Source organism: Peromyscus californicus, unplaced genomic scaffold (genome assembly GCF_007827085.1).
Source record: "Peromyscus californicus insignis strain IS unplaced genomic scaffold, ASM782708v3 Scaffold_19__1_contigs__length_69161282, whole genome shotgun sequence".
NCBI lineage: Eukaryota > Metazoa > Chordata > Mammalia > Rodentia > Cricetidae > Peromyscus > Peromyscus californicus.
In genome coordinates, this window is record NW_026294491.1 from 60,459,349 (window position 1) to 60,486,641 (window position 27,293).

The 27,293-nt window shown below is 55.2% G+C and overlaps 2 protein-coding genes across 2 annotated transcripts; one reads left to right on the top strand and one right to left on the bottom strand.

Moving 5' to 3' along the window:
• Positions 1–1,561: 1,561 nt before the first annotated feature.
• On the top strand, positions 1,562–20,231 carry Tcte1 (t-complex-associated-testis-expressed 1). The gene is made up of 6 exons (XM_052745419.1): positions 1,562–1,655; positions 4,861–4,945; positions 10,907–11,290; positions 12,453–13,021; positions 17,358–17,807; positions 18,410–20,231. Exons 3-6 carry the CDS (start codon positions 11,017–11,019, stop codon positions 18,617–18,619), a joined length of 1,503 nt encoding a protein of 500 aa, XP_052601379.1. The 5' UTR covers positions 1,562–1,655; positions 4,861–4,945; positions 10,907–11,016; the 3' UTR covers positions 18,620–20,231.
• Tmem151b (transmembrane protein 151B) lies at positions 19,214–26,725 on the bottom strand. The gene is made up of 3 exons (XM_052745418.1): positions 26,441–26,725; positions 23,921–24,361; positions 19,214–23,182 (listed from the first exon to the last, which is right to left on the bottom strand). The coding sequence occupies exons 1-3, from the start codon at positions 26,555–26,557 to the stop codon at positions 22,052–22,054; spliced, it is 1,689 nt and encodes a 562-aa protein (XP_052601378.1). The 5' UTR covers positions 26,558–26,725; the 3' UTR covers positions 19,214–22,051.
• Positions 26,726–27,293: the final 568 nt, after the last annotated feature.

Genomic DNA, 27,293 nt, shown 5'->3' on the forward strand with positions numbered 1-27,293 from the left:
TTCTCCCCTTGTGGGACCTGCTTCCAGGGGGAGGGCAGAAAGAGGCGTGTCAGTGAAAAAGGAAAGAAAGAGGCACAGGAGGACAGGAGTGTGGCCTCACTGCGTCACTGTGACCAGGTGACTTAGCTGGAAGTTACCTCAAGGTGCGAGCCTTGAGGAAATCTGAGAGGTGTTTGAGCTGAAGGAACAGCCAGGGAATGCCCAGGCTATGAGGAAGGATATGGAGAAGCCATGGGTGGTCAGACCAGTAGTGGACTTTTTACCTGAGATAGGGTCTCCATGTATAGCTGTGGGTTGGCCTGGGACTCCCTGCATGCCCAGGCTGGCCTCTAACAGAGACCTCAACTTCCCAAGCACCGAGATTGGAAGTGTGCACCACCACGCCCAGCCAGTGATAGGCTTTTAACGGTTAACCACAGCGCCTGCCCCAAGGCGGAGCTGAAGCAGAAGACAAGCATGGGGACCCAAGTTCAAGCTAGCTGTGGTGGGGTGCCCTCATAACACAGCTGTGCAGTGCGGGGTACACAGACGGGCAGAGCCCTGTGTTTCGTGAGCCGTCCAGCCTAGCCTGTTCATTGAAGAACAGTGGAAGACTTTCTCAAGGTGGACAGTAACCCCTGAGGTTGGCCTTCTACCCCCCATATGCATGGGCACACACGTGCACCTGTCTACACATGGACACGTGTGCACCTGTCTACACATGGACTGGGGATGTGGCTCCAGTGGCAGGGTACCTAGCATGTACAAAGTCCGGGGTCGGATCCCCTGCACCACATAAACCCAGCAAACCAAATGACACCCCTGTAATCCCAGCACTGGGGAGGTGAGACAGGAACGGCAGAAGTTCAAGGGTCGCCCAGGACTACACAAGTGATCCTTTGTAAGTCACTTTGTCAGGGCTCGAAGGGACTTGGGAACAGAAGCCTGGCTCCTCACTCATGGCTTGACCTCTGGAGCTTGGTGGGTAGACCAGTCTATAGTGCTTACCACAGGCCCAGCTCCTCCAGGGCCACCAAACCCGGGAGCCAGCAGAGACATGGGACCAGAGAAGCTGAGCTTTGCCTCCCTGGAACCCTCCACCAGTCCGCCGTCCCTCTGCTCTGGAGAGCGATTTCTCTTCCTATACACAGCCAGATCCCTGGCGTCGAGACAGCAACCCTATCCCGGCACGCCGGGGCTGGGAGCTTTGCAGGCGCTAGGCTTCGGGCTGAGTGAAGGGGCGGCTGTGGAGGCCCTGGCCCTCTCTGCCTTATTGGAGAAAGGTGAAGGGGCTCCCGGCAGAGTTGGCGTCCACAGCTCGGCCGCAGGGGAAATTCCAGTGACTTAAGTACCTGTGCCTGCCCCGCCACCTCTGTTTGGTTTGGACCGTCTCCCCTCCCCCACTCCTAACCAGAAGTACTTCCTCTCCCTGCGAAAAGCTTATGCATCCCGAAAGCAGAGCCCAAGGCCACAGGGTCGTGCATTGAGCACGCGGGGGCCGGGGGGGGGGGGGGCGGGGGGGGGCTGCGACCTTGGAGGGGGGAGGTTGTGGAGGAGGAGCCAGCCAACGCCCAGGGCGGAGGGCTCACGGCCCCGCCCCCCTGGCGACCCAGGCGTCCCTAACGACCAACTGCGCCAACCGCAGGTGAAAGCAATCTCCTGGGTCCCCGGAGCAGGTGAGGCGACCTCTGGGCGAGGGGATGCCCAACTCTGCTGTTCCCATTCAGACCCCATTCAAACTGGTCTAGCTCCAAAGCCCCCACCAGCTCCTGCCACCCACGCGGGTCTGTGGCCATGCAGCCATCATCTTAAACTTCCTGTTTTCTGTAATGAATGGGAGAACCTGTTCTGCGGTTACTTGAGGCCCACAGACCATTCCAGTCTTGTGAAGGTGGGACCCTGGCTCTGCATCCCACCATCTGTAAATTGGTCCAGAAGCCTAGAGTTCAAGTAGAGAAAGTGGGGGGACCTAGGAAGAGGAGGGCCTCCAGTCCTCAGCTGAGGTCAATGCTGCAGGCCCAGTGGCTTCCGCGGCTCCCTCAAGCCCCCCCATGGACCTGGTCTCTCAGGGTTACCAAGGGGAGGAGGAGGGACTTGCTGACCTTTGGAGCTGCTTTTCCTGCTGGGGTGGCTGAGGGAAGGTGGCTGGAGTCCTGGGGAGCTACTGCTGGTGTCTCTTTCCGTACAGCAGATAAAGGAGCCTGAGCTGGAGGGGGACAGCCCAGGGGATTATGGACAAGCGATCTCTCTAGGCCAGAGACCAAGCCCAGGCTCTCAGAAAAGCTTACACACACACACACACACACACACACACACACACACACACACACACACATCTCTCTTCCTTTAGTCCCAGAAACTGGGAATTCACAACAGGAATTTGGGCAAGAAAAGACAGGTTAAAGAAGATGTAAACGAGCCAGGCGGTGGTGGCGCACGCCTTTAATCCCAGCACTCGGGAGGCAGAGCCAGGCGGATCTCTGTGAGTTCAAGGCCAGCCTGGGCTACCAAGTGAGTTCCAGGAAAGGCGCAAAGCTACACAGAGAAACCTTGTCTCAAAAAACCAAAAAAAAAAAAAAAAAAAAAGAAGATGTAAACGATAGTCCAGGGCCATGAAAACAGGAACCTGGGGGCCTGAGGAGGGCTCTCTTTGGGGGGGACCCTGGGGTAAGTAAGGGTGGGAAGCTGACTGAGAAGGCATAGGAAGCAGAGACAGAGAGGTGAGTGGAGACCCCAAAGTCCCCCAACAGACCACCATAGCTACACTTTGGGAGGAACATGGGGCATGACAGGATCCTTCGCTATCCCATTTGGGTAGGTGGCAGGAACCTCCCTGACATGGCCAGATTTTACTGGGGACTTGAGAAGGATGAAAATGGAGGGAATATGCTGGAGATCAAGACTTGTTCCAGGTCTGTGAGCAACATGAAGGGCCCAGCACGGGTAGTGTGGAAGAACAAAACCACACCCTTCTCTTGGGCCCCTGTGGAGTCCTCAAGCCACAGGATGTCAGCAACGATCCAGCCTTATGGAAGCTTCTGGTGCCAACAGTGAATTGGGATAAGAGTGCTGGGCTTTGGGGGGTAATGGCTGAGCCCCACCGTGGTGATGCTCATGAGTGGGAGAAAGTCGCAGAAGGCTCACTAGAAAAGTGAGCTAGCCGGGCGGGTGGTGGCGCACGCCTTTAATCCCAGCACTCGGGAGGCAGAGCCAGGCGGATCTCTGTGAGTTCGAGGCCAGCCTGGGCTACCAAGTGAGTTCCAGGAAAGGCGCAAAGCTACACAGAGAAAACCCTGTCTCGAAAAAACCAAAAAAAAAAAAAAAAAAAAAAAAAAAGTGAGCTAGGCCACTGCAGCGGTGGCACACACCTTTAATCCTAGCACTGGGGAGGCAGAGTCAGGCAGATCTCTGTGAGTTCGAGGCCAGCCTGGTCTATAGAGCAAGTTCTGGGACAGCCAGAGCTCTACAGTAAAACTCTATCTCAAAAAAGAAAGAAAGAAAAGGAAAGTGAGCTGCCCCTCAGAGAAGGTACATTGGACAGACATTGCACCGGAAGAGCCGCTCTCCCTTCCTGGCTTGGTGACAGGAAGTCCCTTCAGTTTTCTAAGCCTCGGTTTCCTCCCATGTAAAGTGGGGACAATGGTGTCATAAAGACAAGCCTCACCCGGGACTCCGAGAGCTTGGTGAGTTTCACATAGTGAGCATGCTTCTTCTAATGCCCATGTCTTGAGTGCTGGCTCTAGGCCAAGCTTGTGTGAAATGCCACAAATGTTAGCCATTAACCGTCTACATGAGTGACGGGTGATGAAGGTGATATTAATTACTATCCCCATTTGACAGATGACGACGCTGAAACTTGGGGAGGTTGAGTCCTTGCCCAAGATCTTGGAGGTGTGAGCGAGCATTAGAGTGAGGATGTGGCAGTCCAAGGCCTGAGCACTCAGCCGGCCACTGTAGGGCCTCCTTGGGGCACCTGCTAATGCACACCTGTAGTGCAACAAATCATAGGTGTACAGAGCCAAGGCTGTGTGTGAGCCCAGACCACCTGCCCACCACACACAAGCCATCCAAAATGAGGACAACCCCGGCCAAAGTGGGACACCATTTTTATTGCCTGTACCCGAGGCCTGGAAATCCCCAACCCTTAGAGTTGTGACCTTGTGTGGATGTCATCTTCCGTGATTTCACACCCCTGTCCTGGCCCTGAGGACATGGAGATGGACTTGGAGAAAGAACGGCCTTTTCCTGCCAGTAGTTATCCTGGTTGGCTGTGCTTGGTGCTGAAGACACAGTCATGTAAAGTCCACAGGCCCATGAGACAGGCCCCAAGATGGAAGTCAGCTAGGTCTGTCCCCACCCACCCCACTTCCGCACTCCAAGGGCAGAGACATCACGTCGCAGACACACAAGACACACACATTTCTGGTGGCCCTAACTTCTCTGGAACGCCAAAGAGATTCCTGCCATAGAACAGGGAGTGGGATCTTGAACAGGCTTGTAGTACTAAGCTTCAGTTCTCTCCCCCACCCCATAGGCTCCAAGGGAGACAGGTTCTAGAACAGCAGCTCTCAACCTGACAGGGTCGACTGAGCCTTTCACAGGGGTCACCTAAGCCCGTCTGCATATCAGATATTTATGTTACGATTCATAACAGTAGCAAAATTAGTTATGAAGTAACAACAAAATACTTTTATAGTTGGGGGTCACCACAACCCGAGGACTGTTTAGAGGGTCGCAGCATTAGGAAGGTCGAGAGCCACTGCTCTAGGGGAAGCTGGCTTCTCTGTCTCTCTTCAGGAACTGTCTCCCTTCTGTGGGCCTTTGGGAGTGTCTGGTTGCTCCATGGATCCCCAGCTAATGGGTTTCTGTCCATCCCTGCAGAGTCCCAGGGAAGAAGGTGTCACTCAATACCACCTCAGGGCAGCCTGGCGACAGCCGGCCAGACTAAAGCCAACCAGTGAATGATGTAAGTGCTATGCCTGTCTCCCCCTTTCCTCTGGTTTCTTCTCACAGTGGGGTAGTCTCCTCTCTTCCTTCGTTCCTTTTTCTTTTTTTCTTTCAACAGGGTTTCGTGTAAGGCCAGATAGACTTCAAACTTCCTATGTAGAAGATGACCTTGAACTTCTGATTTAGGGGTTCTCTGTTTCATTCACCAAGCAGTAAGCCTAGCAATGCTCAGGACCCTGCAGTCCCAGTGGAGAAAGAGAGGGCCATGCAGGGAGGCTGCATGTTGAGACCTGAGTGCCCGCAGTTCTGGGGCTTCTGGCCACTCTCCTCGCTGGTTTTCATGGCGGCCAGTCGCCACTAGGCTTCATCCTCTGCTGCGGCAGATAAGCTCTGTCTAAGTCAGGGACAGTGACTCCCAGCAGTGGGGCTCCTGCTCCTTCAAGGACACACAGCGTCCTTCCTTCAGTCAGCCTCTACTTGGACAAATCCTAAGGAAGTCTCTGATTGGCTGACGTTAGGAAGCCATGCCCATCAATTGCTCTAGCCAATAGGATACTCTTCAGAGTCTATTCTTAGAAGCAAATAGGGCAGACCCAAACCAGCTACCTGCCTAAGGCAGGCCTGGCACTGGCCTTGGGGATGCAGATCCAAGATGCAGAGCTCTGTCTGCTCTAGATTTGGGCTCAGGGTGAGGGGCACAGGTCCTGGGGAGCTGGGACTCCAGCAGAGGGATGGTTTGGGGGGTGAAGAAGTAGTGATTGAACTAGTCCGGGGGTGGAAGTCTGTCTCTTTCCTAGGAGGAGATGGTAAGAAAGGCATCCCAAGTTTAAGGAGTGGCCTGAACAAAGGCCCCAACTAGCTTTCAGTGTCCTGGGTGAGAGCAGACTTTATTTTAAAAAGCCACTGGTCATGGCAGAAGGCCCTTGTCCTCTGAGGAGCTGAGGGAGCCGGCTTTTGCCCTCCGGCAGTGATGAGCCACTGAAGAGGCCTGCCACCTTGGCTGTGCAGGGCTGACCGTGAGAGGACCAGCCTGGATGCCAGGGCCAGGTGCTGAGCAGCTGAAGCTGTGCGTGACAGACACAGAGTCCCCACGCTGAGGCGCAGCCGTAAGAAAGCAGAGAGCAGAGAGGGGACAGGCCGTCACCTGTGTGGCCTGTAGGAAAGGCTGGCCCCTTGCTCTCAGCTCTACCTTCTGTGTGGGTTGAGTCTGAGGGACTTAGACGGAAGCCTCAGGACCTGGGTGTGAAACACAAAGGAGACTGGGGAGCTGGGTCCCAAGGCAGGAGCAAGGTGGGCAGAGCTTGAGCTGGACAGAGTGCCTGAGGCCTGCCATGCAGACATCTGCAAACCAGTGCTCAGAGGGTCTGCGGAGACGGCTCAGAGGTTAAGAGCACTGGCTGCTCCTCCAGAGGACTTGGGTTTGGTTCCCAGGCCCCAGGTGGTAGCTCATAAACACCTGTAACTCCAGTTCCAGGAGATCCAGTGTCCTCTTCTGGCCTTCTCAGGCACCAGGCATGCACGTGGTGCACAGACAGACATTCAGGCAAACACTCACACACATAAAATTAAAAATTAAAAAGAAAATGGCGAGAGAGGCTGAGGAAGAGCCAGGAGTGACAGAACCAAGCAATTTCTTTTACGCACTGTCCTATTAAGTGTACTTTGATATATTACCAGTAGATTTTTAAGTTTAATTTTATTAATTTTTTAATTATTTTTATTTTGCGTATGTTGGTGTTTTGCCTGCATATATGTTTCTGTAAGGGTGTCAGATCCCCCGGAACTGGAGTTACTGACAAGTGTGAGCTGTCATCTGGGTGCTGGGAATTGAACCCCGGTCCTCTGGAAGAGCAGCCAATGTTCTTAACTGCTGAGCCATCTCTCCAGCCCCCTTGTCTTATTTGTAATTGTGCATCTCTGTGTGGGTACGTACCCTTGAGTGCAGGTACCCTCTGAAGCTAGATGGGTGTATCCCCCTGGAGCTGGAGTGGGTTGCAAGCTGCCTCTGTGGGTGCTGGGAGCTGAACTCAAGCCCTCTGCAAGAGCAGCGTACGCCCTCAGCTGCTGAGCCATCCATCTCTCTATCCCCCGTTATTAGTTTTTCAAAATGGATTTTTTTTTAATTGTTGGTTTATTTGAGACATGTAGCCCAAGCTGCCTCAAACTCGTTATGTAGCCAAGGATGACCCTGAATTTCTGATCCCCAAGTCACCACTAACCCCTTGCCCTCCACCCTCTTCTGTAGAGTCGGGGACAAGCTCAGAGACCTGTCATCCACTTGATGACACAGCTCAGCACACTAGACAGCAATCTCCACAAAGGTCTACATAGGAAGACATTATTATCCCATTTTACAGGCAAGGGAAGGGAAGTTGAAGTCCAGATAGGTTATGCAACTTGGCTAAGGTCACACAGCAAGTCAGAAATGGAAAACCAACTGATGCCTCTATGTAAATAGTACTACTCACCTTACCCACCTTTAGCTCTGTCCTTTTTTTTTGAGCCCATCACTATGTTTCTCTGGAAGTCCTGGAACTCACCATGTAGATCAGGATAGCCTCATACTCACAGAGATCCACCTGCCTCTGCCTCCAAGTGCTGGGATTAAAGGCTTTAGTTAAAGATGGACAGAGAATGTGAATTTACATTCGATTTGCGTACAGGGTGACACAATACATAAATATCTTCCTACAGTGCTACTCTCCCCAGGCTTTTCCTCCTTGAGCTGCCTGGCAGGGTAGGGAATACCATCTGGTCCCTCCCTCTGCCAAGGATGCCTTTGCTAGAGCAGGGTGCTCCCTCTCAGTGGCCGCAGCACAGAGGGAAGCTCCCCAGGAAGGGCAGAGGGCCCAGACACCCCTGTTCTGCCTCCAGCTCACTGGCAGGGTCCCTGCAGCAGGAGGGTAAAGGGGTGGCCGCATTCAGAAGGTCCCCCAGACCCAGACATCATTCTCCTCCGTTCCTCTAGCTTCAGCCCCATATTTAGCTGCCTTCTCGCCTCCCACGCCTGCCTGCCACCGTCTGGTATGAGGGGAGACTGAAGTGGGAGCCAGGTAGGAGTGAAGGGTGTGAGGAGAGGCACTGGCACTCTGGTCAGGCTTGTGTCTTCTGGTCCCCTTCTGTCCCTCCCAACTGCCCCGCCCTAAATGGAGGCCACAGGCTGAGATATGATGTGAATACAAACGGACCTGTTCTTCCCATTCAAAACCTTCCCACAGAGGTTTGAAGAGATGGCTCAGGAGTTAAGAGTGCTTACTGATTGGTCTTCCAGAGGACCCATGTCCGGTTCACTGCACCCACCTCTGGTGGCTCACACTCACTTAACCTCCAGTTCCAGGGGATCTGACACCCTCCCTGGCTCCATGGACATCCAAATGCACTTGTGTGCAGACACATATGTGCACTTAAATAATAAATTAAAATATACAAAACTGTATACAGGGGCTGGAGAGACGACTCAGGGGTTAACAGCGGTTAACTTCTCTTCCAGAGGCCCAGGGTTCAATTCCCAGCACCCACATGGCAGCTAACAACTGTCTGTAACTCCAAGATCTGACACCCTCACACAGACATACATGTAGGCAAAACACCAACGTACATAAAATAAGAATAAATAAATTTAAAAAAGAAATGGATTAAAAAACTGTATACAGATTACACATTTCAATGATGTTTTGAGCACACTACATTAATTGTAAATTTCACTTGTTTAGGTTTTATCTTTTTTTATTTTAACTTAAAAACTGTATACAAATTACTCACTTAAATGATAATATTTGGGGCACACTGGGTTAATTATAAAATTAATTTCAGCTGTTTTGGGTTCTTGTTTTGTTTGTTTTGCTTTTCCTATAGGCTTTTTGTTTGTTTGGGGTTTTGTTTTGTTTTGTTTTTAGCTAGGGGTGCTAGGTAAGCTCGCTACTGAGCTACCCCCACCCCAGCTTTACTTAAGCCTTTTTCTCCATATTTAAAATTTTTGTCTGGTGGAGGTGACACAAGCCTTTAATCCCAGCACTCAAGAGGCAGGATCTCTGTGAGTTCAAGGCCAGCCTGGTCTACAAAGTGAGTTCTAGGACAGCCAGGGCTACACAGAGAAAGCCCGTCTCGAAAAAAACCCTGTCTTATATGTATGTTACCTGTATGTTGTCCATGCACCACCTTCATGAAGTACCCTTGGAGGCCAGAAAAAGGGTTAGATCCCTTAGTTCTGGAGTTACAGAAGGTTGTGAGCCACATGTAGGTGCTGGGACTCAAACTCAGGTCTCCTGGAAAAGCAGCCAGTGCTCTGAACTGCTGAGCCATCTCTCCAGCCCTTCTGCTTTCTCTTTAAATGTGGTTGCTAGAAAGGTTAAAAACAGGGACTGGAGCCGGGCGGTGGTGGCGCACGCCTTTAATCCCAGCACTCAGGAGACAGAGCCAGGCGGATGGATTTCTGTGAGTTAGAGGCCAGCCTGGGCTACAGAGTGAGTTCCAGGAAAGGCGCAAAGCTACAGAGAAATCCTGTCTTGAAAAACCAAAACCAAAACCAAAACAAAACAAAACAGGGTCTGAAGATTGACGTGAGCACGGAGCCCTGGCTTCGATCCACAGCACAAGACTCACTGCGTGCGATGAGACATAACCATAGCATTCGGGAGGTACAGACTGAAGAGTCAGCTGTTCAAGGCCATCCCGACTACATAGCAGCTTGGAGGCCAGCCTGGGAAGCCTGAGACCTTGCCTCAAAATAAATAAATACAAAGACAAAGCAGTCTATCAGGCCTGCATCAGCTTCTGTCGGCCAGTGTCCTCAGTCAGGCCACCAGGACCATCTGGGAGCAGGGAGCTTTTGAGTTAAACAGTGTTCACTACAGCTCTCCCTTCAGCATTCCCCTATCCTCCCACTCACCCTCAGAGGGGGCAGTTCAGGAGCAATCCATCATATGACTGGAGAAACCGAGTTAATCCATTCTTATGGGGACTGGAGAGGAGGCTCCGTGGTTAAGAGCACTTACTGCTCTGCTCCTGCAGAGGGACTGAATTCAGTTCCCTGCACCCACGTCAGGGTGCTCACAACTGCCTGTAACTTTGGTGCCAGGGGAAAACAATGCCCTCTTCTGGCCTCTGTGCACACATGTGCATACACACACACACACACACACACACACACACACACACACACACACCACACAAAGTCTTTAAAAAATAAAAATAAGTTCCTTCTCGTTTAGTGTAAGCTGTGCAACACTGGGCAAGTCAATGACCTCTCTGTGCTTCATTACCCATTAGGGGGAAAAATGATGAAGATGAGTTATTGTCTCCAAAAGGTTTTTGTTGTTGTTTTGTTTGTTTTTTTGGCCTCAAACTCACAGAGATCCACCTGCCTCTGCCTCCCGAGTGCTGGCTGGGATTAAAGGTATGTGCCACCGGCCTTCAGAAGGTTTTTTTTAAATTTATTTTTATTTTATGTGCATTGGTGTTTTTCCTTCTGTCTGCATGTGTGTCTGTGTGAGGGTGTCAGATCCCCTGGAACTGGAGTCACAGACAGTTGTGAACTGCCATGTAGGTGCTGGGAATTGAACCAGGGTCCTCTGGAAGAGCAGCCAGTGCTCTTAACCACACTTAACTGCCTGGAGCCGCCTCTCCAGCCCCCCCCACACACACACACTTTTATGACAAATGAATACCCAGTGTGCAGTAATGGCGACAGTTGCTGAATAACTATTATCTAAGCTTTGGAGCTGCTCCCTGCACACACTGGGCCCTTTGAATACACTATTTTGTCAACTCCTCTAAGAATCCTGTTGGTGGCTATTGCCCTCACTTCACAGAGGGACATCATCTGAAATTCAAAAACCTCTGGTCACTTTCCCAAAGCCACACAGCCGGTCTCTGAGATTCTCATTTGGGTCTACTGCCCTCCAGAAACTGACCCTCAAGCACCACTCTGTGCCACTTAAATTCCCCCCAAGTAACACTGTCCCCCTTCCTTTTGCTCAAGCCACGACCCCCCATCCCGCATCCTGCCTGCATCGAGGATCTTCCAGTTTAAGAAGTTTCCTGTTGCAAGTTGCTAAAGGGCTTCCTGCCCTTGCCTCGCCGGCAGCCAACATGCAGGACATCCCAGCAACATCACCCGGCCCTGGGTCTCGCAGCCAATCGACATTCAACATCCAGCGCCAGGCATCCGCCGTAAGCGGTGCCAGCTCAGGGCCTCCACCCATGAAGACTGGCCCAAGCCCTGCCCCCTCAGCCCACCTGAAGCCCAAGGCCCCAAATGTCCGGCGCATGCGCCGGATCATCTCTGAGGACGCAGAGTGGACACTGGCCATTGTACCACTCCTTACAGAACTCTGCATTCAACATATCGTCAAGAACTTCCAGAGTGAGTTCATCTGCCCTGGGCTGGAGGAGGGGGGGCCACCAAACCCAGGCCTGGGAGCACTCTTAAATCCACTCCCATCCAGCACCAGGGTGTCTCCTGCTGTCCCCACCCCAGACACATACACGTACACACACACACACACACACACACACACACACGCACACGCACACGCACACGCACACACACACACACACACACACACACACACACACACAGCACACTGTGCTCTCCATGCTTTCGCCCTTCTCTCCTCACATCTGCTCTCTCCAGTAAGTTTGGTCTTGGCCACATTCTCCTTTTCCTCCTCCAAGAAACACTCTGGTTCTTGTCTCCCATCTGACAGAGTCTTCCAGAATGCAAATGGGTTCCTGGTGTCCTCTGAACTCTAGTCCTTTCTAGAGAAAAGTTGTGGGCCTCTCCTGCTCTCTGAGACAAGGGCTTCCTGAGGACTGGCCACCTAACATAGCAGGTTCCTCTGTTGTTTATTGGCCATGTGCTCCAGCAAGCTAAGTGTGAACTCCAAGAGGCCAGGGCCCTGGCTCTTTCCTTTTTTTTTTGGTTTCTCGAGACAGGGTTTCTCTGTGTAATAGCTCTGGTTGTCCTGGAACTTGCTTTGTAGACCGGCTGGCCTCGAACTCACAGAGATCCACCTGCCTCTGCCTCCTGAATTCTGGGATTAAAGGTGTACGCCACCACCCCCTGGCTATTATTTAAATGTATTGGTGTGTGTATGTGTGTGTGTGTGTGTGTGTGTGTGTGTGTGTGTGTGAGAGAGAGAGAGAGAGAGAGAGAGAGAGAGAGAGAGAGAGAGAGGCAGGGTAGGGGGTACACACCACAGACACATGTGGAGAGCAGAAGAGAACCTCATGAAGTCAGCTGTCTCTCCAGCAGACTAGATAACACACTGGGCTCTGGCTCTGTGTGTCTGTCCATTCTTCCCCAGGTGGGTCAGCTTGGGACCAGACACTGCCTGGTGCAATGGCAGAGAGAACCCTGAAGAGCGTCTGTTTAAGAGACTCTTTCTCCTCTCAGAGCAAAGCTCCCAATACCGCAAAGGGCCTTCCCTTCCCTCAGTGTCCCTAGGCAGGACATCCCAGGGCGCCCCGTTGTGATATCCCCAGCCTCGTGGCTGAACCCTGTTTTCCTTCCTCCGTTCCCAAAGACAACCCTATCCTGAAGCAGCTGCTCCCAGAGCACCAGCAGAAGGTCCTGAGCCACCTGCCCCCTGACCTGCCGCTGACGGTGACTGCCAACTTGATCGAAGATGAGAGCTATTGGCACCGCTGCTGCGTCAAGCGCTGGCCTGTGTGCCACGTGGCCAAGCACGGTGGCAGCTGGAAGCGAATGTTCTTTGAGAGACACCTGGAGAGCCTGCTGAAGCTCTTCATCCCAGGTACCACGGACCCCAGTGTGATCCTGGACCTGCTGCCCCTCTGCAAGAACTACGTGCGCCGAATCCAGGTGGATCAGTTCCTGCCGCCCGTGCGGCTGCCAACCCCGCCCCACCCTGACGACCAGTCCGACTCCGGCAGTGAGGGGGAGGGGAACGAGCCTGAGAAGGACCACTACCAGCTGGAGGAGCTGGTGGCTGGCCTCAAGCACCTGGAGGAGCTGGACCTGGTGTACGGTGTCAAAGACTGTGGCATGAACTTCGAGTGGAACCTCTTCCTCTTCACCTTTCGCGACTGCCAGTCTCTGGCGACCACCATCAAAGCTTGCCACACCCTCAAGGTACCCCCCCCCACTCACCTTCCTCCCTTCTCAGTGCCTCTAGGACTGCTTCTCCCCACCTCTTCCTCTCCTTCCATCATCTCCTCCCATTTCCTTTTCATTCACCAATGGAGAAGGGGATTGTTTAGATGTTTGGGTTTTCAGAAGCTTTTTTTTTTTTTTTTTTGGAGACAAGGTCTCATATGGCTCAGGCTGGCCTGGAACTCACTGGTAGCTGAAAATGACCTTGAATTTCTTATCCTCTGCCTCCACAGTATACACACATAGGCATGCACACTAGCACACACAAACACACCTGAGTGCTGGGCTTGCAGGTGTACACCACACCCAGTCTCCGCGGTGCTGAGAACCGATCCAAACGAAAACTGCCCAGGGTGAGGGTGCAGCGCAGAGGCAGGGAGTGTTGTGAGCACGTGGGAGGCTCTGGGTCTAGCCTCTGTCACAGGATAGCTAGTTGTATCACTCACTCATCTTGTTGCTGTGGTTAAAACTCCTGACAGACACAACTTAAAGAGAAAAGCGGTTATTTGGCTACAGTTTCAAGGGCATGGTTCATCATGGCAGGGAAGTCATGGTGGCAGGGACTTGAGGAGCTGGTCAGGCAGGGAGTATGGAGTGGTGGTGCTCAGCTTTCTCCTTTTCATTCAGTCTAGGACCCCACCCACAGTTAAAGTTCAACGAGATAAACTGGGCCCTGGGGGCGCACGCTTTTGATCCCAGCACTCGAGAGGCAGAGGCAGGTGGAGCTCTGAGTTCGAGGCCAGCCTGGTCTACAGAGTGAGTTCCAGGTCAGCCAGGGCTACACAGAGAAACCCTGTCTCAAGGGGGAAAGGGGAAAAAGAAAAGTCTAATTAGGAAATGTAGCTAGCTTTTTTAACTAGATAATCCCCCAAAGACATGCCCAGAGGCTCATCTCTAGGTTAGTCTAGATCTTGTCAACTTGACAATACTAACCAACACACTGATTATACTGAAAATTTCAGACAAACAGGTATGTCCCATGTTAACAGTTGGGCTGTATATCCAAACATTGTGGTTTTTATATGAGATTCAAATTGAACTGGACGTCCCATGTTTCTATTTGTGAAATCTGGCAGCCGCAGCCTAGCTACAATTTTACATTTATATCACTGCTCATTAGTGCCTTTCATACCACCAGACTGCTCGCTCCACAGGGCACAAATGGTGCAATTCTGCTTGTTTCTGCATCTTCAGCACCTGGGACAGGGCCTGATACTGTCTGTCTATTGCCGGCTGCAGAGCTGGTGAGGCGAGGACGCAGCACTTCTTCCTCTTTTTCACAGAGTCTAGCTAGTATCTTGATGCTGCTTCCCCGCCGTGATGAGCCCTACCATCAACACTGAGAGCCAAACGACCACGTCCTTCCTTAACTTGCTTTTGTGAGGTATTCTGTCACAGTGACAAGACAAGATGCTGAGCACATGTAACATGCCCAGTCTGGGGCTGGAAGTCAGAGCCTATGCTTAAAGCAGGCACGAGTCTGGGGACTCAATTCCTGGCACCAAAATGTAAAAATAAAAAAATGGGATGAGGGACACTCAGTTGCTAGGGTGTTCGCCTCACGTGCATGAAGCCCTGGGTGGGATCACCAGCACTGCATGAACCAAGTGTGGAGTTACCTGTCTGTAATACCAGCACTCTGGAATTAGAGACAGGACAGTTGAAAGGTCAGGGCCATGCCCGGCTACATGGTGAGTGGAGGTCATCCTGGACTACAGGAAACCCTGTCCCCAAAAAATCAAGTGGTGGCTTAGTGGTCAAGAACACACCCTACTCTAGCAGAAGACACTAGTTGAGGTCCCAGCACCTACATCAGCTCACACCTGCCCGTGACTCCAGCTCCAAGGAATCTGACTCTCTTCTAGCCTCCCACACACCCACACACAAACACACATGCCTAGCGTACTTAAAAATCTCTTTTAATAAAACAGAAAACATGGAGGGGGGAGAGAGGGGGAAAGCATAGTTGGCTTAAATTCTGGTGGCTGAAGGGACTCTCAAGCCACATGGTGCCAGCACTCATATTTCCCCTCCACGAACGGTAGAAAAGCAGGAAGAAAGGGACGTGTGCAGAAGAGAACAAGCAAACCACTCTTGTAAGAACTTGGGTCCCAAGAGAGCCTCACCGGTCTCTTCCAAGAGCAGTGTCCCTAGTGACCCAGCTGCATTCCAGCAGGCCCCACCTCTTAAAGGTCCCACCGTCTCTCAGCATCCCATAGGGGACCGAGCTTTAGCACAAGAATCTTTGTGGGGGTGGGGGTGGGGGGACTGTCGACCTCATCCAAAGTAAAGTGCCATCCAGGGGTATTGGACTGTACATACGGCAAAAGCCACCAGGCTTATGAAAGAGAATGGCCTGGAAAGAGCCACAGCAGACATGGTTGGTCACCTAGGAGACCATTGCAAGTGCAGATAAAGTTGAGGCTGGGGCTGAGAATGTAGCTCTGCTGGCAGGATACTTGTCTATCGTGCACGTCATGAGCCTGTCCTGAACTAGCTCTGTAGACCAGGTTGGCCTTGAACTCACAGAGATCCACCTGCCTCTGCCTCCCGAGTGCTGGGATTACAGGTGTGTGCCACCACCGCCCGGCTTATTTTTATTATTATAAATTATATGTATGAGAGAGTACATTCACAGGAGTTCAGATGTCCACCGAGACCAATAGAAGGCATCAGATTCCTGGAGCTGGAGTTATCAGCCACCCGGTGTGGGTACTAGAAACTGAACTCTGGTTCTCTCCAAGGGCAGTACCAGCTATGGCCCGCTGGAGCTAGCTCTCCAGCCCCTCAGCTAGCTTTCTCATACCGTTCAAGACCACCTGCCTAGGGATGGTGCCACCCACAGTGGGCTGGGCCCTCCTACATCAATTAACTATCAAGTCAGTCCCACACAGACATTCTCCCCGTCAATCTGATCTAGGTCTTCAAGTGAGCCTCTCTTCTCAGATGACCCTAAGCTGTGTCCCTGCCCCCCCCCCAAAATGAGGGTAGTTAGAACCACAGCCATATCTGAAAAAATGTGTGGAGCAAAGAATCTGGAGAGATGCACAGTCAGATCACCTCCACCGTGACGTAAGGAGGATGGAGACAGGAAGGAAGAGGCAGAGGTGGCATCCCCCTCTCATGAGACCAGATGCTGTGGGAACTGTTGGCAGCCAGGGAACAGACTAGGAGGACCATTCTGAGGGAAAAGCATGAGTCCCACCCAGCTCAAGTGGGCCAGAGCAGAGAGCATCCTGATAGCTGGGTAGGGAACCCGGTGCTGGGAGGGGAAGTCTAAGTTGAGCTTTGAAAACTGTGTCTTATGTGTGACCTTGCGTTTGGATGGAGTCTTACAAGGAAGTGCCAAAAGGGAGGCAGAAGCCCGACGCGTGAGGAAAGAGGGGGAGGTGGGGACAGGACGAGGGCGCGGCATTGTGTCACAGATCCCAGAGAGGGGCATGCTTCAAACAGAAGGAGACAGCCAGAGGGGAGGATGGAGGCCAGGGCTGGCCTAGCGGCCCGGGAGGTCCCTGGGAGCGGGGCACTTCAGTGGGTACCAGGAGCAGAAGCTGGGCAGCTGTGGAGACGGAGAGAGTGGGAAGTGAGGAGGGAAGAAGGTGGCTGTGATCAGTTTTGTCAAGAGCTTGACTGTGAAGTGGGAAGCAGAGCTGGGATAGACGAGGGAGCTGGGGCTCTGGATAAGAAACTGCATGGATTTCATGCTGGATCTGTCGGCAACAACATCATCAGTTATATCTAGGAGAGCGACTCGTGGATCAGGGACAGCTCTTGCTGGGGCTGAGACCAGGAGTGAGGCAGTTGGCATGTGCTGAATTGCCGTGGAGGTCTGATTGACATCAAGAAAACTGTAGAGGGTCCTGTTTAGTGGTCAGGAAAACAGAAGAGAGGCCATCAGTGGAAAGGGGGCTCGGAGGAACGCTGGCGTGTGAGGAGACTGGAAAGGTTGAAATTGTCACAGATTATGAGAGAATTTGTTGTCCAGAGAAATACGGTTGGATTGGCACACCGTGCTGGAAGGTTCTGTGATACCAGCCAGTGACACAGGTGAGCTTTTTTCTCCTGTCAGTTGCTTGGTCAAAAGAGTGCAGAAAACATGGACCGGGCTGGGCATGGCGATACCCTTCCCACTGCCACCTGCCACCAATTCTGTATCACTGGGTAGATCGTCCTTCCATTTAAAAGCCAGGCAGGTGGCCAAGACCGAGTGTTGAGCCTCCAGCCACTTTGTATCTTCCTTTTCACCAGCAGCGCAGTTAGGTAGTGCAGGCTACCCCAGACTGGCAGATGCTATAAAACTCCTACCTGCCTGCAGATCTTCAGGCTGACCCGAAGTAAGGTGGACGACGACAAGGCGCGCATCCTGATCCGAAGCCTGCTGGACCACCCGGCCCTCGAGGAGCTGGACCTGTCCCACAACCTCATTGGAGACCGTGGAGCTCGAGCGGCAGCCAAGCTGCTGAGCCACAGTCGCCTGAGAGTGCTCAACCTGGCCAACAATCAAGTGAGGGCACCCGGGGCACAGTCGCTGGCTCACGCCCTGGCCCACAACACCAACCTCGTCTCCCTCAACCTCCGCCTCAACTGCATCGAGGATGAGGGCGGCCAAGCAATTGCCCATGCCCTGGAGACGAACAAGTGCCTCACCACCCTGCACCTCGGTGGCAACGAGCTGTCCGAGCCCACAGCCACACTCCTATCCCAGGTGCTCCCGGTCAACACCACACTCATCAGCCTCAACCTCTCCTGCAACCATATTGGGCTGGTGAGCCATGGCTTCTGGGGCAGGCGGGCATGGGGTGGAATCCAGCTACCACACTTGCAGGAAAGCGCTAGACTGTGCGGTGTGCTGCAGAGAGACTAGGTCCTCCTCTGTAGTGTGCACTCCAGTGTCCATTCTTTTTTCCTTTCGTCTTCATGTGTCTGTTCTATCCAGGCATGCACACATGTATTTTGCATTGTATGAGCCTGTGCTCATGTGTGAGTGCCTGTGGAGACTGATGTCAGGAATCATCCCCAATTGCTCTTCCACCCTGTTCATTGAGGCAGGGTCTCTCAGGCAAACCCAGAGCTCTCTGAAATGACCGGTCTTGCTTGATAGCTTGCTCTGAAGATCCTCTATCTCTTCCTGGAATTACAAGTGGGCTGCCATGCCCACTCGGCATCTCCATGGATTCTGGAGATCCTCATTCCGGTCCTCATGCTTGCTCATAAGTGCTTTCCCCACTGAGCCAGCTTCCCAGGTCCACGTCCCGAACAGACAGGTTACACGTGGCTTCATAAAAGGTATCCCATCTGTGTGGAAGTGTGTGTACATGTGATCTTGGGACATAATAGAAAATGATCCTCTGCCTCACCCCTCCCCAGGATGGTGGGAAGCAGCTCCTGGACGGCATGTCGGACAACAAGACCATTCTGGAGTTTGACTTGCGTCTGTCAGATGTATCCCAGGAGAGCGAGTACCTCATTGGCCAGGCTCTGCATGTCAACCGAGAGGCCACCCGCCAGCGGACCCTGAATCCTGGCCACTTCATGTCACCCATAACTAACAACTACCCCGAGAACTCAGTAGGCTAAGATGGGGGCAGGGTAAAACAGTGATCTGACGGGTCACTGTGGCAGCCAGACCTTCATTTCACACCCTTCCTGTGCCTGTCCCTGGTCCTGAGGAAGAAGGGAGAAGAGGAGATCGCAAACCTCCTCAGAGTGAGTTTGTATGCATGAAGATGCTGAAGGGGGCCTAAGGATGAAGAGCTGGTAAGCTAACTCCTGGACCTGGAAATGGCCATTTCTCGACCTGTCTAAATGGTCAGTTTCCAGAAACAGGGAAGGCGAAGGACTCTAAAGAGAATGTACCTGCCCAAACTCTTCATGAGGACCATCTACCTCTTGATTCACCCCATCCCTTTCCCTTTCTACTAAGCAGACCCTGGAGCTCTGATCTACACACACACACACACACACACACACACACACACACACACACACCCCAAAGCTATGCTGGTCTCTCTGCTCTCCCACCCTGGCTGTCATGACCTTGGTGTGCTCCACATCTACACATTGTACCATCACTAATTCTCAAGCTGGGAAGGAGTACCAAGGGGCAGAGGGGCTCAGACACAGAGACCTCCTGCCAAGGGCAGGGAATGAATGTCACTCTGAGGAGGGGCGTCGGTGAGTCGTCCACACTTTTATTGTCCACCAGTGTGATTTGTACAATCTTTGCGCTTGGAATTCCATGACAAAAAGGCCACAGTGTGATGCACCCAATTTGACCGAGATCTGTCTTCTCCCGAGCCAGGCCCAGCCCACCCCACAAGCCCTTATCCTTAGGACAGACAGTCTTCCTGGTACCCTCCATGAGTCCCTGTCACTCTACGACTGCCCACCCTGGGGCTACACCCACAGGAATCACATCAGCCCACGGGTCCACAAGAGGACCTGACTGACCAATTCAGGCCAAGCCCCTTATCTTCCAACTTGTCTTGAGCTGAGTGGTCCCGAGCCCGCCTATCCAAAAGATGGGAGACTGAACCGCAGCTGCAGTCCAGGAGGGCCTGCACTTCAGGGACTCTTTGCAACAAGCAGGCGCTGAGCAGAGCACCAGAGGGGGCTTGGGAGTGACTATGTGTGTGCCTGTCCGGGCAACCTAGAGACATCTGTGCCTGACACCCTCTGACAGTTCCAGAGTGCAAACATGTAAGTGTGAGGGTGTGTGTGTGTGTCTGTGTGTAGCCACAGCTGCTAGCAGAGGTTCTAATTAGAGAAACAAGAACATTCAGTGTAAAGTTTAATTTTAGAGATTAATTAATTTTCTGGTTTTCATTTTCCCTGGCAATCAATAAAGCTACCAAGAAAAGAGACCAAAGAATTGCTTTCTCTCTAAGTCTGTGCGTGTGTGGGAGGTGAGGCTGGCTGTATGAAAAGACCTAGGCAGAAATGGTCAGACAGAAATAATAATTCTCCTCCTCCTCTCCCAAGGCCAAGCTCCGTCTCTGGACCCAGCATGATGGAGAAGGAGCCAAGCCCTTCCCTCTTTGGAGCTGTGAGGTGGCCAGGCTGCCCCTAATGAGAACAAGACATCCAGGTACCAGCTGGCCAAGGACTGGGGCCCGAGGCCACAGCTCCTCCACCACCTGTGCGTCAACAGATGTCTGCTCAAGGGAAAGCCAAACTACACCCCCCCCACCACAGACAAACTCAAACTCAGGGTCCTTGAGGGCTCAGTGCTGACAGGCCAGTGGACACTGCTGCTCAGGAACCCTGGTGGGCAGCTATGCTGATCCCGTCTGTGCAAACCTCTCCCTTGATGACACCGCTCTCCCACCCAAGCATCTCTGTATGGCTAGAAAGCTCAACCCCGATCTGAGCCATATCCCGGCATCCCCACGATCTGGGCTTCCCACATCCCCCCGCCCCTGGGAAGAAGGGACAGGAAGCCAGAAGAGATGTTGCATAGGTAGGGGCCACTCCCATTGGTTGGTGTAGGACTGGCACAGCCAGGAGGAAGAGGGGAGGCCGAGAAGATGGAGTTCTGATGGGGGAGGCAAAGCAAGAAGCCTAGGGAGCAAGACTGGATGGATGTGAGCCCGATCCCTGGGTGCTCAGGGTGCTGGGAAAACTTCAGCCAGGGCAGCTGGGAGAGCAAGGGGCCAAACACAGACATGCACAATGACGCACGGCGGGGGGCGGGGGGAGTACAGGGAGCGGGAGAGCAAAATTGGTGTCAAAGCTTTGAAGGGACAGGACAGCGGCTGGTGCCCTGGGGCTGTGGCGTGAAGCCCCTCTGAAGAATTAGAACTTCAGCTCACAGGATAAGAGGACGTGGAGGGTCTGGCAAGAATTGCGCTCCTGCCCCTGCATTTGAGTACCTCTCCAGTGAGGGCTTGTGATGGACTCAGCTCCACCCAGGCATGTGTAAGGGACATACTACTCCTTAAGCGTCTCCCAGAGGAAAAGCTACACCGCCGCCCGCCACCGCCCCTTCAGAGCTGGTTTCACTCCGCCCACCATTACCAACTCTGCTCTTTCTCCTACCAGCCTCCTGAGTTCTCTTGACACCAAGGTGTGTCTCAAGCTCTGGTCCACTTGGTCACTCGCCCTGGCCAACTCTAATGAGGGCCTCCAGGATGGCACCTTAGCCTCCCTAACGGAAGCACCTACCCAGAACCCAGGGGAGGAAGCTTCTGATTGATGGGAGGCTGGGTCTTTTCCAGAAAGGGCCGGGGCATGCCCTCCCCCAGCTTCCCTTCTCGCCCCCTGCACCCTGACAACAGCTTTTCAGAGCCAGTAAGCCCGGAGGTGAGTGACGTCATGGGTGTGATGAGAAGTCCCTCCAGGACCGGACCTCTGGGGCCCAGTGAAATAAACAACCGTGGTGGGCGTGGCAGGCAGGAACCGCCAAGGTTTCCCCGCCAGCGCCAAGAGGCCAGAACTGTTCCCAGGTGTGGAGAGGAATACCGGGCTGCCAGTCGGCCCCACCCTCAGACCCGGTGAACTCAGCGGGCTGGAAACCAGCCCTGCTCTTCACCAGACCACCGCCCCCTCCTCAGGGGCCCGGCAAAAAAAAAAAAAAAAAAAAAAGCCCCAAACGCCCTTCCTGCGGCTTGCCATGGTGGCTCCCTTGGTGGGGAGGCCAAAAACGGGTCCCACATCATAGTTGCCTAGTAACAGTCAAGACTTGATGAAAGCCTGGGCGGGAAACCTCGAGTGTGCGTGGAAAAGGAAGTGTCCCCGTAGGAACTCGGTGGGGACTAGCAGAGAGCCACCTCTGCCCCGGTTGGGTGGGATTCTCGGAGAGCTGCCAACCTCCCCCACCCTCTGTCTGTGTACAGGGAAGCAGTCTCAGGCCCACTGGGGTCTCATCTGGGCGTGCCCCTCACCTCCCGCCTTCACGCATACCGTGCCTGGCCTCGGTCACCATCCTGCCTTCCCCTGCCACACACAGGGAGCACAGAACGTCAAGGGGCAGGAGGGAGAACGGCGCAGGCTCCCTCCAAGGGCAGGAGGTCACAGTGAGGTCTCCACGCAGGAGCCATGGCGGTGCAGTGGCCGGTGACTGTGGCCCAGACACCCCTCCTGACGATGGACGATGAGGACAGGGAAGTAGAGGGCGTCGTGGTAGGGCGGCGGTGGCCCGGCCTCCTCCTCGTCGTCCTCGTCCTCGTCGTCCCGCATGCTGGCCTGGCTCGACAGACGCGTCTGCTCCGTGGGGCAGCTCGCCTCGTTGACACTCCCGCTCCGGCTGCGCCACAGGCAGCTGCGCCGGGAGCCGTAGAGGCGACCGAGCGAGAAGCGGCTGCCCCCGCATCCCGCACTGGCTCCGGGCCCCTGGCCGGCCCGCGGGCTGGCGCAGATGCTCAGCGCACTGCGCGAGAAGATGGACGAGCTGCTGACGGCTCGCTGACAGTGCTCGCAGCTTCGCCGGTACGGGGCCACGCCCGCCGCGCCCGGGCCACCCACCCCGCCGTAGCGACACGTGGGCGCGTAGCCACCGCCCCCTGCCCCGCCGCAGCGCCCGCCCAGCCCCGCCAGGTCCATGAGCACCGCTTCCGAGTAGCTGGGTACCAGCTGCTGATTGGAACGGATGTGCCACTCGAGCTCGGTGCTGTCCACCGTGTTGACCCGCGGCAGGCGATGAGTGAGCGGGGGCAGCAGCTCGTCGCTGGGACTCAGGCCGCCGCCCGCGCTGCTGGCCGAGCCCGGCCCCTCCAGGCCGAAGAGCTTCTCCACGTGGTAGTGCGCGTACGCCGTGCGGTACTCGGCCAGCACGCGCAGCGGCCACGACAGCGTGAGCAGCGCCGCGGCCCAGAAGGCCGACGAGCAGGCGTACCAGGGTGGCCGGGCCGGGTCGGGGAAGGCCACCATGAACTCGCGGAAGTCCACGTTCTTGAGATGCATGCCCTCTCGAGCCTCCATGTAGTCATCCAAGCCCTCGTTCTCGGCGAAGAAGCGCGCGCGCTGGCACAGGTACGCGTTCTCCGCCTCCACGCTGGCGAAGCTGAAACACTTGGTGAAGCGCAGCCGCGTGGCCGGCGCACCCTCCAGCCCCACCAGCGCCTTGGACACGTCCCGGACGCCACAGCGTGCGTAGTCGAACTCGGCCTCCGCCACGTGTGTGTTGACACGCTCGTGGTAGACCTGCAGCGCGCAGGAGGAGGCTGGAGTCGCAAGCAAGCGGGGCATACCGCGGCTTGTCTACCCATCTCCATATTGAGGCAGAAGTCACTATACCTGGGATCATCTCCACCATCCTCTCCTCCCCCTCCCTCTCCTAACCCCAAGGGGTTTAATACGGTAAGTGGTGGTTGCCCTGAAAACTCTGTACCACACACACCCACCTCCTCTAAGAGTCTTGGGCTGAGATCTCCAGAGACCTGGGTTTTTTAAGTCTAGCACTGCCAAGTAGAAGCAACCTCAGGCGAGTCTGAGCTGAGGTCTCCCTAGCTGTGAATTAAGTATTCAGTAATAATTACGTCACTGAACGGGTAAGCATATACACGTAAAGCCGCCTGCAGTCACGAAGCCTGAACAGACTCCACTCTGGAGCCAGCCAGCTTGAGTTTAAGGCCCACCTCCTCACTTCCTGTTTGACCTTGGACAGGCTGGCTGGTTTGTTGGCTTGTTTTAACCAGTACACACCCTTTTGCTCCTTTTTAAAACGGATATACCCACTTCATGGGTTTGCTGTAAGGATTAAATAAAGTTTAAAGTCGGTAAGTGCCTAGAGCTGGGCTCGGCTGGTGTTCGCTGTTGTTCCTGGACGCCCAGTGGGGGCTCACTGCTGTCTCCCGCTCCCTCTCAAGCACAGAGAAAGGCAGGCAATCCAAGCAACCTCCTCTCCTCTTGAACAGCCTGCACTCACCTCCAGCCTCTCACCTGGGTGGTAGTGTAAGCATCTCCGTTGCGGTACCGGGTGACTTGACGTGTGCGCCGCACGTAGTGGTAGCTGATGGCCTTCCACCAGATGCAGGGGGTGGCCTGCTGCATGCGGCCCACGCGCTCCCGAACACTGCTCACGTCCACCCGGTGCTGCAGCTCGTGGCGGGCCTGGCAGTGCCAACACTCCACCAGGTAGACCGCGTACAACATGAGCAGGAAGGCCAGGGGGATGTAGACGTAGCCGTTGGAGCAGGGGCTGTCGTGGTACATGAGGCTATTGCCCTGGTAGGCGCTGCTGAAGGTGAGGCGGGTCACTGTGGTGACGTGGCACCAGGCCACTGCCCCCAGGCAGCCGTACATGAGCAGCGAGAGCAGGAGGCACTTCCAGTGGGACTCACGGCAGAGAGATTTGGTGAAAGAGGGCTGGATGGGTCGTTGCTGCTTAGATGGGCGGGGAGAGGTGCCGAGATGAGGAAGAGGTGAGACGGGATGGCAGGACCCAGCACAGAGACGATGAACACAGAAATGGAGAGACACAGGAATGTAACAGAAGAGAAGGAGATGGGAGCCAGTGACCCAGACGGAACCATGAGGACAGAAAAGGGGGCCAGAATGCCAGTACAGGAAGGTGCAAAGAGAGGTGCCCCAAGAGGCGGAAGTGGAGGCCCAGGAGGCACAAAAGACAGACGGAGAGGATGGAATCCAGAAGGAGGCCAAAGACAGACACAAAGACGGCGGTGAAACAGAGAAGGATGGGGAGAAGGAACAGACAAATAGGCATTAGCGAAGGTAGGTCCCCAGCCCAGACCTCTTCCTGGTGACCCAGGAAAGTAGGGAAGGACCCTCTGACATCATCTCCTCTCCTAACAGGTAGGTGGGGCCCTGACTTCTTGCGGATACTGTCGGTCCCGGGTTCTAGAGAAGCTATTCTCCTTTGGTTCACCCACCTCTCCCCAGCCCCCACGGACAGTCTGATACTTCCTGTGGAGAAGGGGCTTAACCCAGGCCAACCTCATTCCTCCCACCTTCCCTGTGTTCTTCTGTGAGTCTCCCCACGGTTCACACCCGCCTCCCAACAAACACACATTCTTCCCCTCTGTCCTGGGATGGGAAAGAAGGGCTAGGGCCCCTTCACACAAGACAGTCCAAAAGGGCAGAGGCCTGTGGCTGAGGAGAGGAGGGGGATGGGAGTGAGGAAGGCGTTGGAAGCCCAGCCATTTGTCACTAATTTCTGATACTCTCCTAGGGACTGTCTGTTAAAAGCCCTTGGCACATTCGGAGTTGTTTACATGTCTAGTTCTCCACCAGATGGACTGCTCCTGAGGGCAGGGCCCGTGTCTCATTCTCTTTGCTTCCTAAATGACACCCAACAGGCATATAATCAATGAGGGCTGAGTCTGATTGCTCAAACAGCCTGTTTGCACCCCTCCTACATTGTGGCACACCCATGCACATGTGTGCGCGCACGTACACACACACACACACACACACACACACACACACACACACACACACACACACCCTTCTGCTGCTGCAGAGCTGACTGGCCCCTTTAATGCCTCATGCCTGGCCTTGGGGCCAGCCAGAGAGAGAGAAGCCAGTGGAAACGAAGTGTACAGTTAACAAGCAGCAGGCCCTAGGTTTCTGTGGCTAGGTAGGAGGAGCAGGAAACAGCACCCAGCATGTACCTGCAAGGGAGGGAGCTGTGTCCTTGGAAGCCGGGTACACGTGTGCACCTGTGTGCCCACCTGGTTATGTGCCTGTCCCAATGTGAGTACAGCTGAAAGGGCCTGCCCGCAAGTCTATGCCCACTCTCCTCCCGCCCCTGTGCAGTGTGCACAAGTGTGCACGTGAGGCTGGGGCGGAGGGCTTATAGCACTTCCCTTGTTTTCTTTGTCTCCAGTTTTCAAAAGACTGAAGTAGGACCCTAACTAGGTACGTGCTTAGTACTGACTCAAAAATCCTTAAGCTTAGTGCCCCCTAGGGGGAGCATCCGGCAGTGCGAGAGAGAGGTGAACAGCCCCCTTACACACACACTCACGCTCCCAGTGACCCCAGGGGGGATGGCCTCTGTACGCGTCTGACCTTCCCGCCGTCCCAGCTCGGGTGACACCATCGCTTCCCCGAGGCACCCTTCTTGCTTCCTCACCCCTCCAGCCCTCCTTCCCGGCCTTCAAGGTGGGATGCCGTCCACCATTCTCACCGGGGGCCGACGTAGCCCCTCTCCGCTCAGCCCGGGGTCTGCGAGGCTCCGCCCCGGGCCCCTCCCCCTGCCCAGGACCCCCCTGCGCCCCGCCCCCGGCGCGGCCCCTTCCTCGCCACCGCGGACCGAGCGGGCCGCCAGGTCGGGGCACTGGCGCCGGACTGCGGCTGCAGCGGCCGGCTGCTCGGGGTGCGGGGCGCCGGCCGCTCTGCGGCGGAACCGGCGGGGACCGTGCGAGGCGCGGGGGATGGGGGCCGGGTCGCGGCCGTGCGGGGACGGGGGGTGGGGGGGGACCGAGGGCCGCCGGCTCTCACCTCCTCTCGGGCGGGGCCCTCGTCCGCCGCTGCCATGGGCTCCTCCGGGACCCCGGAGCCGCCACCGCCGCCGCCGCCGCCGGCGCTCTCTCCCGCGGCCGAGCCAGGGGGGGACATGGCGTAGAGGGGGCGCGTCGAGCTCAGGACCTCCCGGGGGGCTGCCAGGGGCCGGGGGCATCCTGCGCTGGCCCTGGGGAGGGGGCGCGAGGGGCGGGGCCCTCTCTGCTCCCCACCCCCCGCCGGGGGGAGGGGGCCTAGAAAGGGCACGGAGGGGGGGGGCCGGAGGTAGGGGGATGGGTGGGAGGGCGGGCTGGAGGGGCCGGGCTGGGGGGGCCGGGGCCGGGGGCGGGTGTCACCTTGAGGCCCTCGCGGCGCCGCTCCGCCTCCCGCCCGCTCCCGCCGCCGCCTTTTGTCTGAGCCGAGCTGGAGCCAGCGCGCCCCCCCTCTTCCTCCCAGTGCAGCAGAGCCCCGCCCCCGGCCCCCCAAACTCCGCCTTCACCAAGCCTTCCTAATAACCACCACCACCACACCGCCAAAGGGGTGAAGCAACAGGGGCTCCCCGCGCCCTTTCCCTCAGCCCTGCTCACCGCATCTTCCTCCTGCCTGCCCATCCTGGGAAGATCGCAGCCTCAGCTCCTCTCCAGCTGCCCTCGCTAGCAGGGCCCTGGGGAGTCGACCAGCATCCCTCTCCCATCCTCAGGTCCTTGAGGCTGAAGGCTGGGGAGAGGAAAAGGAGTCTGGGCATCCTAGGGAAGACCCTTAGTCCTAACTGCGTGGTGAAGGGTTACGTCAGGAACCGGACTCCGAAGGGATGGAATAGGGTGGAAGGGAAAACGCCGAAGCTAGATTCCAG

Coding starts and splice junctions, on each gene's coding strand:
- Tcte1 (XM_052745419.1), top strand. CDS start 11,017: ATGCAGGACATCCCAGCAACATCACCCGGCCCTGGGTCTCGCAGCCAA. Junction 11,291..12,452: donor TATCGTCAAGAACTTCCAGA/GTGAGTTCATCT, acceptor CCGTTCCCAAAG/ACAACCCTATCCTGAAGCAG. Junction 13,022..17,357: donor AAGCTTGCCACACCCTCAAG/GTACCCCCCCCC, acceptor ACCTGCCTGCAG/ATCTTCAGGCTGACCCGAAG.
- Tmem151b (XM_052745418.1), bottom strand. CDS start 26,557: ATGTCCCCCCCTGGCTCGGCCGCGGGAGAGAGCGCCGGCGGCGGCGGC. Junction 24,362..26,440: donor AGGGCCCCGCCCGAGAGGAG/GTGAGAGCCGGC, acceptor CCATCTAAGCAG/CAACGACCCATCCAGCCCTC. Junction 23,183..23,920: donor ATGCTTACACTACCACCCAG/GTGAGAGGCTGG, acceptor TGCGCGCTGCAG/GTCTACCACGAGCGTGTCAA.